Here is a 14,812-nt window from a genome sequence, read left to right as displayed (position 1 = left end):
TAACAGGCAGGTTATGTGACATAAACGAATGGTTAAAAGAAAGACAACAGACAGGGTTTGATTCCTGGATGTTTTTATTCAGTAGTGAACCTCATGTTACAGTTTCAGCAACACAGAATCCATCGGCTGCCTGCAGAGATCCAACTGATCAGTAACGTCTCTTGTCCGCAACCTACTTAAAAAAATTCAGTCAATAAAAATAAAACAAAGCCACATCTGGCGTGTGAACCTTTTTAAACTCGCTGGCATTAAATCGGCTTGTAAATTGAGAGATGAGACCGGAGGGATTTATAAATCATGAAGTGAATGCTGTACAACCTCATTTGTCACCAATACACTGACCTGGATAAACTGACTAAGCAAGTATAAATTAATGCATATAAATTAGAGTATTATCAACATATAGTGTATATTTACAGTGAACCTGAAAGACAGTGGGTTAATGTACCTTCGAGTAATGAATGTTTACGCACTTTTTACTTGTGAATATCTATCCAGATGATTCTTGTTCAAGTTATTGGTACCAGATTTACGTTTATAATTTTTTTTTTTTTTCCACACCAAATACAATGTAAACAAGTAGCTTTTGCTAAATTATTTTTTGCTTGTTGTCATGTTGTCATGTGAATAAACAAAAAAAAGTTTCAAATAAAACACTATATTTTATTATTTTGAAACTAATATATCGTTTCAGTACCAGTTATTTTTATGATTCCAGTCTTTAAGGATAAAAGTTTGTAAATATTCCAGTTGATGGCATCAATCATCATGACCACTGTCCACTGCTGAGATCTAAGGAGGCTTCATCTTTGGCTTCATGGAATGTGTCAGCGTGTCGTCACGTGTGATACAGTCCCTAACCGTCTTGAATCATGTCAGAACAACAGTACACGTGTGCAAAAGCATATAATGTAAAAGACTAGAATTCCTCTTTAAATGGCTTACAGCAACATGATATATAGGTTTAAACAATTACACACTTTTATAAAAGCTAATAAAAAGATACATGTAGCAAAAAAAGACAAATAAAGCACAATTATATTTGGTCAGAACTGCAAATAGAAGAAAAAAAAAAAAAGTACCTGCAGAGTAACAAAAATCTCTCATACCAATACTGGACAATGTATTGAATAACATGTTGTGTTTCAACTACACAAACAGCATCTAGAAATGAAATGTAACAATGATCGTCTGACCTGCAATTAGAAATCAGTAGGTCCAAAGTAATCTCAAAAGAAACTATGAAGAAGTTAATCAGGCAAAAGTGAGCGTAAGGCACTGATAAGAGAGGCAGTGATCACAGTTTAAAGGCTTGAATTTTAAATACGTCTTCCAATGACTCAAATGCCTTTAAATTTCAAATGGTTTCCCTGGATTATTCCTAAATGTTGACTATGAGAGAGAAGAAGAGCAGCAAGGTGAGAGACGAGGTGAACTCTACTGAAAATCTCCCAACAGTTGCTGGTAAAGGTCCAAAGATGATGAATCACGGGCCTGAAAATCAGTTTTTTTTTTTATTCCGGGCTCAGGCATAAAACTCCTTGGTCGGGGCTTTCTGGTAGGCTGTGGCGGAGATCTTGGTGTCGCCCAGGTCGTAGCTTCCCTCGTCCTTCTTCTTCATGCGGTAGGCCAGGATGAAGAGCAGGAAGATGGCGCACACGCAGCCCACCACCACACACGCGATCACAGCTGGGAAATACAAATAATGACAAGGTTATAGTATGTATATCATTATATCATCAAACATTTATTTCTAAACATCAAACCTCATCACATCATATACTTATGGACCCATGGCAGGAACAAAATAGCCCCTACTCAGCCAGGCCATCATCAAATATCAAACCAATATTATACTGGACCAGACCTTATTACACTGGACCATAAACGCATCAAACTTGAACATAAACGTAACATACTGGATCAGAATCGTATCAAACTGGACCAGAAATGCATCACACTGGACCATTAACGTGACATATTAGACCATAAACGTAACACACTGGACCCTAAATGTAACACACTGGATCAGAAACATATCACACTGGACCATTAATGTAACATACTGGACCATTAACGTAACATACTGGACCATAAACGTGTCACACTGGACCATAAAGGTAACATACTGGACCATAAACGCGTCACACTGGACCATAAAGGTAACATACTGGACCATAAAGGTAACATACTGGACCATAAACGTAACATACTGGACCATAAATGTAACACACTGGACCATAAACGCGTCACACTGGACCATAAACGTAACATACTGGACCATAAACGTAACATACTGGACCATAAACGTAACATACTGGACCATAAACGTAACATACTGGACCATAAACGTAACATACTGGACCATAAACGTAACATACTGGACCATAAACGTATCACACTGGACCATAAACGTAACACACTGGACCATAAACGTAACACACTGGATCAGAAACATATCCCACTGGACCATTAATGTAACATACTGGACCATAAACGTAACACACTGGACCATAAACGTAACACACTGGACCATAAACGTAACATACTGGACCATAAATGTAACATACTGGACCATAAAAATAACATACTGGACCATAAATGTAACATACTGGACCATAAACGTAACATAGTGGACCATAAATGTAACATACTGGACCATAAACGTAACATACTGGACCATAAATGTATCACACTGGACCATAAACGTAACATACTGGACCATAAATGTAACATACTGGACCATAAACGTCACATACTGGACCATAAACATCACATACTGGACCATAAAGGTAACACACTGGACCATAAACGTAACATAGTGGACCATAAAGGTAACACACTGGACCATAAACGTATCATACTGGACCATAAAGGTAACACACTGGACCAGGCATTACAGTACTGGACAAAAACCTTGTCAATCTGGACCTGGACTCTATAACACTAGAACAAAACTGCACTATATTCATTGAGGAACCATACTGGGTCTGAACCTTACTAATCTGGGCCGGAAGAACATTATCACATTTGACCAAAGAATCTAATATTCTGCCCGACCCTTTATCAAACTGCATCAGACCAATAATACTGGACCTAAACTGTATCAAACTGGATCAGGACCTTGTCAATACTGGACCAAAACGGCACCAAACTGGGCAAGACAATAACAAACAGGATTAGAACCTCATAACACTGGACTGAAACCTTATCATAAAGTATCAGACTCTTACCAAAATGGATCAGAACCTTATGATACCTATGACACAAACTCTTAACAATGAGACAAAACCATACTGGGCCAGAACCTGACCAAGAACCTTATTCAAGACCAAAACCTTATCAAACACAACCTTCAGTTGACGCTCAAAAGATACGAAATAATGAAATAATGTTCTTAATTGATAATAAAAGATTCTTCTTTAGATCCACAGTCACAGCATGAATATGTTTTTGTTTCCTTGATCTTACCTGCCAGCACCTCCGTCCTCTCCCACATGCTCTCGGATGTGACTTGATTATAGTTCCCCTCCATCATCTTCGCACGTTTGATTTCGTTATCTTCTTCTTCTTCTTCTTCGGGCTTCTTTTCTTCCTTCTCCTGGTCCTTGTTCTTGGAGTCGTCCCATCGATCCAGGCTGTTGTCCTCCTCCTTCTCCACCACGTTGATGTTGATGCCGACCGTGGTGCTCTCGGCAGGAGTCGAGCTGGGGGTGTTGGGTTTATTCCTGGACCGGTCCTCGGTCGGCGCCGCTTCTGGCACCTTGTGACGAAAAATAAGCGTGTTAACGAAAAAAAGCTTGTTTCCTGGAGTCGACGAACGCGTCTCACCTTCTTATCGTAGTCGTTGTCGGTGAGAGACACAGACGGCGTCACTTTCACGGCAGGTCTCCGGGTCGACTGGGCGACGGATCGGGTCGGTTCGGTCGGCGACACTTTCTTGTCCGGCGATGCCGTGGAGAAGTCGAGGAACTTCCTGAGAACGTCTTCCTTGTCCGACTTCTCGATGAAACCTGCGCGGAAAGAAGAAAGCCGTCAATCAACCGGTGACGTGGGTTTTCCTTCGCTCTACACCTGACTCATAAACGGAAGATGTTCTCTAGAGTATGAAGGTGAGTCATTTACAATACGGAGAAAGGGGAACACGCTCCAATAAAACCACACCTGGTTACACACCCTCGGGCCAAACATCTGGCTCCTGTATTTAATCAACACTTCCTGTGAACATATTTCTACGCGTTGGAATTGACAATATGTATCAAATATTCATTTGATTAACTTACTTTTACATTTTAATTTAATTCTAAATTGTAAACAGTTTTCATATAAATGTGTCACTATAGCCCAGTACAGGTTATATCTATATACATTAATTCATAATTTTACTTCAACTATGGAGAGCCTGGAGTGCCATAATTGGATAATAAAAAGCAGATATTGAGACATAAACGGCATAAAAGTGACAATAAATATCGAAATACTTTCAAAGGATATCAATACACTCGTTGAGATGGGTATTCAGAAATAAATACACACATAAATGTAAATATAAATAACTTATTTTACGCCATTCCCAATACATTTTAAGAGTCACATCAATTATTCTTATCTAATTGTATCCTCCTCTAAACAATCAAAACAGGTTAAAATGAACATTTGAACATCTGAATTAAACCTTAAAAATATTCATGTGCTGAATTTAAATGTCAAATACTGATGAGATTTTAGGTAAAGAGGTAGAATGGGAATTTTAAACCCAGGTCCTGTGTGTCAGACATTAACTTTAACTGATAAGAACATTATTTCCCAACTAAAAACCCTCCCACAAGTCGCACGATAAGTTCCATCATGCACTGCAACATTCAAAGAACCTGTAAACACAAGGTTTATTTGTGATTGTGATTAGACACATGCACTTTCAGAACATTCAACAAAGTCTAATCCTCTTTGACAATGTTGTTTTGTTTTGGCCCCAGAGACGTGTCGAACCGGTCGAGTCGTGATAAATATTGAATCATTCCTGATAATACATTTAAAAAACAAACCATTAAATAAATATATAAAAGAACAGCAAACACAGTCGCCGTGACTCTCACCATAGTCTCCGGATCCGGAGCCTGAGTTAAAGTCTTCAGTGTCCTCGGCGTCTTCATCGTCGATGGGGAGGCCCCCTGATGTGTGGCCCTCTAAGTACAGGTCGTCGGCTGTGAGGGAGGAGGACTGGGAGGCCACCAGCAGCTGGGAAAGAAAAGCAATATTTTAGGATTTTAACCAGAAAGACAGCAACTGACATTTAAACTCTGAGCCACGAATGACTCGTCGAAACTCATGTTAAAGTATTTCAAGAATGTATTGGTTTGAAATTAAATATTTAGCAGCGCAAAAGTTTGAAGGAGTGACAATAAAAAATGTCTAAAAACACTTAACAAAGATTTAACAAATATACTAGTAAAGAAAAAGTAATAAAACGTTTTTAAGATCAATAATTAAACACAAAGAACAAGAAGAAATTGAGTCATACAAGTTCTTGAAGGAAAAATGTTTTTTAATTGTGTATAAAAAATATTTGAACACAATGCAAATCAAATAAAAATTACGAGAAAAAAGTTCCAAAAAAGGTAAAACGTTTTCAAATGTGTGTAATTCAAAAATTATATACAAAAAAATAAGTAAAATGTGTATAGATGCATAAAAACTAATAAATAAAGTGAGAGACAAGTTCCAAAAAAGTGAAATGTTTATAAAATGTGTACAGATCATTAATTTAACACAGAAAACAAATAAAGAAAATGAGACAAACGTTCCAAAATGAAACATTTGTAAAGATCAATAATATAATTTTTCTATCATTTTCTTTGTCATGTTTTTTTTAAATGTGTATCAATAATTATATCAATAATAATGTGTTTAGGTCAATTAAAAAAATAAAGAATGTAAGAAAAGTTAACAGGAAAAGGTGTTTAATATGTATAGATAAATAAGTTTATTATAAGATTACAAGTATAACTAATATATAGAAAGTCATGGTTTCAAACTCACGAGGGCCAGATATCTTAAGGTCACGGGTCACATGTGGCCCTCACACCACACTTCAACCCAGATCAAGTCACAGAAAAATGGGATGTTTTTCATCTTCTGCTCGTGAAGTAAATTGTTTTTCTTCGCATCATCAGGCCGACGGTGGACAACAGAGCGAGCAGATGTGTGTCGTAACGCAGCGAGACAGACGCTCACACACTCAGACCAGGATGAATATGGCCCATTGAGACCAGAACTATGTCTGGTATGTGTACTATGCTTCCACTAACACAGGTGCTGAGAGCCGGAGAAAGGGGGGGACCCCGGAGAGGGGGAGACGGGGGAGAGCGCTGGGACCCAAAAAAGAAGGGTTCTCTTAAAAACAGATGGGACCAGGACGTCGCCTAGAAAACTTATAAATATCTGATCCAGTCCTGGATGAAGTGACACACAGGTGAAGCTCTATTATTCATCCTAACACCCAAGTGCGGGAATGTCTCGGTGGCCTACTTACAGAGGCGGCTCAGACCACAGGGAGTCTCAGATCTGATTTCATTTTTGGACTCCTCAAAATTGACGCTCATAAATCTCGCAAGTACTCGTCAAAAATGGCCGACCAAAAAAAAAAAGAAAAAAGAGTTTCGACACAATAGATGTGTTTAGAATCCGCACTGACCCAATTTCTTAATAAAAAATATGATGATGTGGGGGGGGCAGTTTGGACGGACACAAAAAAAGGAGGATTATGTCATCTGACCCACTTCCTTCGCTGTTGAATGGTATCATTGAACGCAGATTTAATCAGATCAAAACAACAATCAAAGCCTTCACAGGCAAACACAGAAAGATGGAAAGAGGAAATCAAAAGAAAATAAACAATAAAACAACAAAATGACTTCAGCTGCGGAAAAAGAAGACCAAGTGTAGAAACTAAAACCAAACCATACTGGGCCAGAACTTTATGGAACCCATCAGAACCTTATAGCACGGAGAAACAGAAAAACAGAACTAGGCCAGAACCTGATCAAACTGGATGTGAAATTCATAAATCATATTAAAGACTTAAACGTTTTAAAAGGAAGAAATCATATCAATCTGGGACAGAACATTAATAATCCCGAATGACACCTTATTATACTGGACCCAAACCATATCATACTGGATCAAAACCTCATAACTCTGGGCCAGGACTGTGTCAAACTGGACTAAAAACCATATCATGCTGAATCAGAACCCCCTAAATCTGGGCCAGAACCACATCATATTGGACCAAGACCATATATTGCTGGAACAGAACATGATAAATCTGGGCCAGAACCTAGTCAAACTGGACCAAAACCATAACATGCTGGATCAGAACCTTGTAAATCTGGGCTAGAACCTCGTCATACTGGACCAAATACAATAGAATATTCTGCCCGATCTTTATTAGATTAGAACTACTTTTACTTTCATCTTTCAAAACAGGAGTAAAGGTTTTGAACCACTTCCTGTTGACGTGTTCAGATGATCAACGTCTAAGTTTAAAGGTTGACTCCGGGAACACAAACTACACAAGTTCTCCTTTATATTGACAATGAGAAGACACACCAAAGACAACAATGGACGACTCGACAACCTGTTGTCTGCGTCCTACTTTCTCTGCACTCGCCTCGCAACCCCCTGAGAACACTGGTCCGGACGTGTTGTCGGTGTTAGTTATGAAAACAAGGAATTTACCCTTTAAGTGTATGCATGTATTGGCAAGAATCTAGCAACGCGATATGCATCACGATACAATATATTGTGTAGTAACAAGGATATATGTGTAGTATTGTCCAGTACTTGACTCTGGTGTTGTGATAGTGTAGTAACAAGGATATATGTGTAGTATTGTCGAGTACTTGACTCTGGTGTTGTGATACTGTAGTAACAAGGATATGTGTAGTATTGTCGAGTACTTGACTCTGGTGTTGTGATACTGTAGTAACAAGGATATGTGTAGTATTGTTGAGTACTTGACTCTGGTGTTGTGATACTGTAGTAACAAGGATATGTGTACTATTGTCGAGTACTTGACTCTGGTGTTGTGATACTGTAGTAACAAGGATATATGTGTAGTATTGTCGAGTACTTGACTCTGGTGTTGTGATAGTGTAGTAACAAGGATATGTGTAGTATTGTCGAGTACTTGACTCTGGTGTTGTGATAGTGTAGTAACAAGGATATATGTGTAGTATTGTCGCGTACTTGACTCTGGTGTTATGATACTGTAGTAACAAGGATATATGTGTAGTATTGTCGAGTACTTGACTCTGGTGTTGTGATACTGTAGTAACAACTTTATATGTGTAGTATTGTCGAGTACTTGACTCTGGTGTTGCAGAATTTACAGACCACATGACTCTTGACAAAGTCGTAACTGATTTCATTCGTTTTCAAATCAAAACATGTCCGAACATGAGTTAACCGTATCCTCTCGTCCTCAGTCATCGCAGAGATCTCATTGTTCCTTTGGCTGTGGAGGACTTAACAACTGCTGCCATCTAGTGACTGGGATTTATTTGCAATACAAACAACACAAAGGAGGTGAATATTTGCATTTTAGTTGTAAATCGAGACGGTGCTGTTCGATACGGTATTGAGGAGAAATAGCAATATTGAAGTTTATCGATGTTGTTTTACGATCCCAGTCCTGTAGTTTTAAGTCAAGATTTACCGTCCAGAATATCCATCTAACAAAAAACTCAGAAGACCAACGTCAAAACATTAAACTGTGTCATTAATAGAGCCTGTAATGGTTGAATATCTTCTCCCCAGCTTCGATTGTGACACTAAATTAAATCAAATACAGCCTATATTGATCGTAACAACTTTACCCCGAACATTCGGCACATGGACTCACAAAAGGTCTCTTTCGATCGTGACCTCAGGTTCGGTCAACTCTGTCCACAGAGCAAACGGATCGATGAGTGACATTAAAAAACAGCATCAACCCTCCATGTAACAGTTACGCTCGGCCTGTTTCAACACGAACGTGTGACCGGAGCTCATATTTCAAGGTCCATTGTGAGGCGAGACAGGCTGCGACACAAAAGCATCAAAGAATCGAGTCACTTTCTAAAACCCTCCCCCGACAGGAATGAGCCGCGCTACGTCTGGCTTTTTACTGGGAGATCTCAGCCGCCGAAGAACATCTGGAAAAAATAGGTTTAAACATGCGTACAAACACTGCAGCCATCCGAGTACGAGCCTTGTAGCTATTAAACCCTGAAATAGAAACTTTTTCAACGCAGCCTGGTCAAGAGCCGTGCTGTTGCGCAACGCACCGGATCATCTCCGCCGACCTAAAAGAGGCGCATCGTGATACTTTGAGGGGGTGGAATGTTTGACGAAGCCTTTTGACCCATGAAATCAAGTCTGACCGTGTCGTCGTACGACTGTACAGCCTGTGTCTACACTTTAAAAAGTTTTTAAACCATTTTACAAGTAGTTGTTGTAATACTTTTTAGAGTATCTTGTATCAAATAAAAGGGTTGAATGTTGGCAATAAACTCACGATACACTATACTACAATATCCAGGAACATTAGGACGTTCTACTACACAGTTATACATTATACAATTGATAGGACTTTAAATGTTTCCATGTTGATTCTCAGCGCCACCTACAGTACTGGATTATTGCAACATATTATCAGTAAGAGAGGGATCGATAAAGTTTCATCTTTACTACGAATTCTACTAATACTACCAATTCTTCTACTATTTCTATGACTAATTCTACTTCTTCTTCTACTAATAATACCAATTATTCTACTATTTCTAAGACTAATTCTACTACTTCTACTAATAATACTAATTTTTCTACTAGTTCTACGACTTATTCGACTACTAGTTCTACTAGTTCTTATACTACTACTACTGTAGTTTTATTGTCTTATGTGTCTTGATCTTTTTTATTAAGTTTTTTTTTTACTGTGAATTTGTTTTGATTGTTAAAGCGCTTTGTGACCCTGGTCTAGAAATAACCATTACTTACTTACTATCTTTCTATCTAACACACTTTATTAGACTTAATACGCGATTTCTGTCGATATTTTCTTACATTTTCTAATTTTGTCTCATGGTACATTGATATGTATATTTTTTAGATCAATAAAATATATATCCAAATACTAAATTGTGACATTTTGATAGTTACCAAAAGACTTACATCAATAAATTACATTTCAGTATAAATTTTATGTAGTTAAATGTCATCTTAAATGCATTAAATGCATCATGATGAGTTCAACTTCTACACAAATCTTATTCAGACGAGCGATGAAGCCAAATAAAAACAACATGTTAATCTGGACAAAGATAAGAAAACGCATCTGGAAAATCCTGATATTGCCTTTTATATTTATTCAGCTAAAGAAACAGATTACATGAGCCTAAGGGGAAAAACCACTTTAATATAATTGCGCAACCCTTCAAAGATTTAGATAGCATTAAAAAAAAGAAACTTGAGATTCGTCACGACTATTAAATACACACTGTGTTAATGTTTTTCTGCACCAGAGACGCAAAAACAAACAACTGCTACTTCTTCCAGCCCGTCTGAATTCACACCAGTTGACATTCCTGCGTGAAATGTTTTGGACAATCCTGCTGCGGCGCTCCGGTGTCGACCCAAACACATCCTCGCCAAGGTCGAGCGTTCATTGAATAGCTTGAGAAAATGATCTCGTCGCTCAGCTGTGCTTCTGATGAACGACGACACTGTTGACACGAACGTGGACCGCGGAGGATTAAAAACGGTAGCAAAAAATGCATTATAAATTAAAAAACGACATGTTGTCGTCAAAACATTTAAAGTACTTCGGTGGCTTTAACTTCTTTCTCTTGCGAAGGTCAACAAACAAAATTCCGACATTGACGTGAGCGGATAATCTTTTGGAAAAATACCGAGCATGTGTCTGAGTATTTATTCCAAGAAGGCTCCAGACTCAAACAATTACCAGCTCACTTAAGAAGGTTTCCACCCGTCAAAGATTAAATGTGTTTTCTTGACCTCCAGCCGACGACCTTGTCGGTCGTTAGTCATCAACGGGATACGCACGGTTACGTTACGAAGTTTATCGACTTTAAATCTATATTATCGGAGTTTCTGCGTGGTTTTTAAGGATCTCACGTTAAAGCCTAAATACGTACGATTGAAAACGTTGTTTGTGGCGCCACCTGGTGTCTGCACCTCCAGCTTGTTAGCAAAAAAACAGAGATGCGACTTAAAGATAAATAGTTATAAAGTTTTATATAAAGAAAATACATCTACGAAACACAACTGTAAAGTAGTTTTATGGTCACTTGACAATACGTAGTGAAGAGCGTCATTCGAATAAAAGCCAGAGAGTTCTACTGGGTTTTGACAGTAAGAAACTAAAAAAAAAAAAAAAAAAAAAGTTACATATTGGGCCTTTAACTTTTTCTGGATATTTAGACCCCAGAAAGGACGCTGGTCATAAAGGGCTGTGACTAATGTAGTCTGAGGCTCATCTGATGTCCAGACAGTCTTAGCATGACCAGGTCGTCGTGGCCATAAATCCTTAAAAACCAACCAGAATCCTTCCATTCGTTCTTCTCCGTCATGCGTTTCCGAAACAGCCCCGGTGAAAATAATTATCCACTAAAACGGGAGTGTGTGTGTCATTCCCTTCTTCTTTTTTTTTTGTGTGTGTGTGGAAAAGTGCACACATCCCACGCACACCAGCCTGCCTGGACTAGCCCACAGGGACTCACTGTGAGTCAGAAAAATGACACAACCACCCGTACAAATGGCGTCACAGGCACATGGTCTGTTTCAACATCAAGATATCAACAGGAAATTCTAATGCACATTCCAGGACCCTCCTGAGGGATCGCATTTAACTCTCGTTTCCTTTTGTACGACATGTACGATCAGGCTCAGGGCCTCGGCTAAACTTCAACATATTCCTCGTCCTATATGTTGCCAAACTATCCCCCCTTTGAAGCCCCAGCTACACACACACACACACGAGCAGGACTCTCAGGTTTCAGATTCCACCCTTACACAATACACAATTCATAAATCAAAGATATGGCGACTCTCTGAGCGAGGTGGCGACATATCACGACTCTTTACGGGACGTCTGTGACGTACGATTCCCCGTCCAGAATCTTTTATTTTCCGTCTCCGGTGACATTGTTCATGCGTCTGCCGTGGCTTGTCACTTCCAGGTGTTTTCCAGCTTAAGGCCCCGAAAAAAGAGAGAGAAGGGAACCAGAAAGAGGCAAGAGCCGAGCGGCGTCTAAAAGTACAACCTAGCATTAAAAGAAGCGTGTGTTTACCGGGCCATTACTACGAGATTGTGGATTCGTGTCGACGTGGGATTATGGTTTGATAATTATCCAGATGTACGTGTACTTTTTTTTTTTCAACTGTGAATTTTCACTGGATAATCACAGGACGACCGTCACAGACCACAAGTGGGGAATGTGTGGCTCCAGGGCCACATTTGCCTTCAGAAAATAATATATATTCTAGTTAAAAAATAACCTTTTTTATTATTTGTAACACTGTCTTAGATCTTGATCGATAACTTTTCTCCACAACATCCTGTTAGTTTCTCTTTTGAAGTCTGATTAGATTGTATTTATCATAAAATAGAACTGATTTCTACGTGATCCAAACCAGACCCTGGTCACGTCTTGGTTCTGGACGTACAGGCCTCAGTGATCTCACTTTGGACCTTCACCGTCAAATCTGGATTATATACATAAAGAAAATGGCGTTTTTTTTCTGTTTATGGACTTTGGTCCAGCGTATAAAAAGAACGTTACCTTGAATGAACCGAAGCGTTTATAATTAACACATTATTAACTGGAAACATTAATAATTCGAGATAATCTCGAAGTTTTTGTTTTATTTTAGCTCTTTTTTTTTTTTTACATTTACACGAGCCTGTACTTTTGTGTTTTGTCTGGAATCGATTGAATTTTATGTTTAATGTTTCTATTTTTAAAAAAGTGTATTTCTCTCTATGACATATATTAAGTTTATTTATTTTATTTTTTATATAATGGTTGAAAGCATTGAGGTTAAAAAAAACAAAAGTATTTTCTTCCAGCTACATAAACGTTTAAACAAAAAGGTAAAAAACGAGTTTAGTCAGACGGATTGATAAGATAACGCGAGATATTATCGATAAAAATCATTAAAAACAAAAACTAAAAATACTCACTTTGTCGCTGACGAGTCCCGTCGTCAGTGCGACGAGGAACAACAAGCACAGATTCCGCATCTTAATCCCAAAAGACGCGGCGGGAGGAAGGAATGTCGAAGCGACGCTCGGTTCAGTGAAAACTAAACTTTGTTTTCTGTCTTTTTCTCTCTCTCTGGATCTCTCGAAGGTGAGTCTCTCGCTGCCTCGTTTTGTTCGCTTCCTGTCGCGCGCAGAAGTGAAGGAGTGAAGAGTCTGGAAAAGTTGTTTGGACTGTAGAGCGTGACGTCAGGACGCAAAATGACGTCGCGGTTGGGGGTGTGGCCTGAGAAAAGGAGGCCGGAAGTGACTCATTTCGTTGAGCAATTATTAAACTATTTTATTATATTTAATTAAATATTTTGTCACTTGAAAGGTTTAATTAGTTGTTTTTATTGTTAAATTTTAGATATTGAATATTTTCATAATTGTTTGTTTGATATTTTAGGAATTCCAAATTAATGTTATTATATATATATATATATATATGTATTTGATAAATTCTTTGTTTTTAATTCGTACTCGTTTAAATACAATATAAAATGTTGGAATAAGACAATGTTGAATTTAAAGGGGTACAAATTAAAACGTGTTTTATTCAAACAATGTATTTTGTGATATTTTTATTTTGGAAAAAAAAATTGGATCAAAGAAAATAAAAAAAAGAATGTTAAATCTATATATGTAAATAAATCATTATTTTACTCCACAAAAAAAGTCATTATAGAAAACTACTTTAACGTAAATAAGTTGTTTGTTTGTTGTTGGTTTTTTTTATCCATGCATATTGTATTTGTAAAACTCCAGTGACTACAGGTATGAAAGATAAGAGCGGGTGTTTTTCATGGGTTTTGATGAAACGCATAAACTCACATCTGAGTTTTCTTGATAAAAAAGCCGAATTTAATTGATTTTGTAAGAAACGCGTGCGCTTTAAATTCAACACCGGATTATAGTACATTTTTATTCAAGGTCTATTATCAAAAAAGTTGGAAAAGTAATGTATGTTTATCATTTTGAAACAAGAGAGATAATATATGCTACTTTTTTTCTGTTCCAACTTTGTTCCTTTTGAATTAGCGTCAGTTAATTAAAGTTTAGTTTGGCTCATGACTTACTGTGAAGCTCCTTGTGTGATTGAGTTTAACAAGTTTGTTTGTTTCCTTATCTTAAGCTCATTAGTCGATTCATGAAACCTTCAATTCGATTCTTTGAGGAGTTTTTCATGAGTCGTGGACTAGGTTTTGATAAAGGTACTACATTGCTGCTCTAACTCTCTCTAGTGCAGAGAAACTGAAATTACAAGTCACACTAAAGAACCTAAATTAACTTGGTTTTCACTTACAAATGTCACGATGAATGTGATATTATTAAGATAATACAGGATTAAATAGAATGGAAGAAAATGTTCACATCAGAGGGGTGGCTGCGAAAAGACCTTTGACATTTTAATGTAAATAGAGGGTCTAACGATGGTCAACAAAGGCTTTGAGGATAAACAAAAAAGACAATTTCGTATTCAGCATGTCAACATTACCGAGCGACCTTCCC

General features: G+C 37.9%; 1 protein-coding gene across 1 annotated transcript; it reads right to left on the bottom strand.

The window, feature by feature from the left end:
- Window positions 1-56: 56 nt before the first annotated feature.
- On the bottom strand, window positions 57-13,471 carry LOC148062882 (uncharacterized). The gene is made up of 5 exons (XM_087812441.1): window positions 13,244-13,471; window positions 5,097-5,238; window positions 3,832-4,013; window positions 3,472-3,763; window positions 57-1,689 (listed from the first exon to the last, which is right to left on the bottom strand). Exons 1-5 carry the CDS (start codon window positions 13,301-13,303, stop codon window positions 1,526-1,528), a joined length of 840 nt encoding a protein of 279 aa, XP_087668567.1. The 5' UTR covers window positions 13,304-13,471; the 3' UTR covers window positions 57-1,525.
- Window positions 13,472-14,812: the final 1,341 nt, after the last annotated feature.

Source organism: Callionymus lyra, chromosome 17 (genome assembly GCF_982586985.1).
Source record: "Callionymus lyra chromosome 17, fCalLyr1.hap1.1, whole genome shotgun sequence".
Classification (NCBI taxonomy): domain Eukaryota; kingdom Metazoa; phylum Chordata; class Actinopteri; order Syngnathiformes; family Callionymidae; genus Callionymus; species Callionymus lyra.
This window is presented reverse-complemented; position numbering and strand designations above follow the sequence as displayed.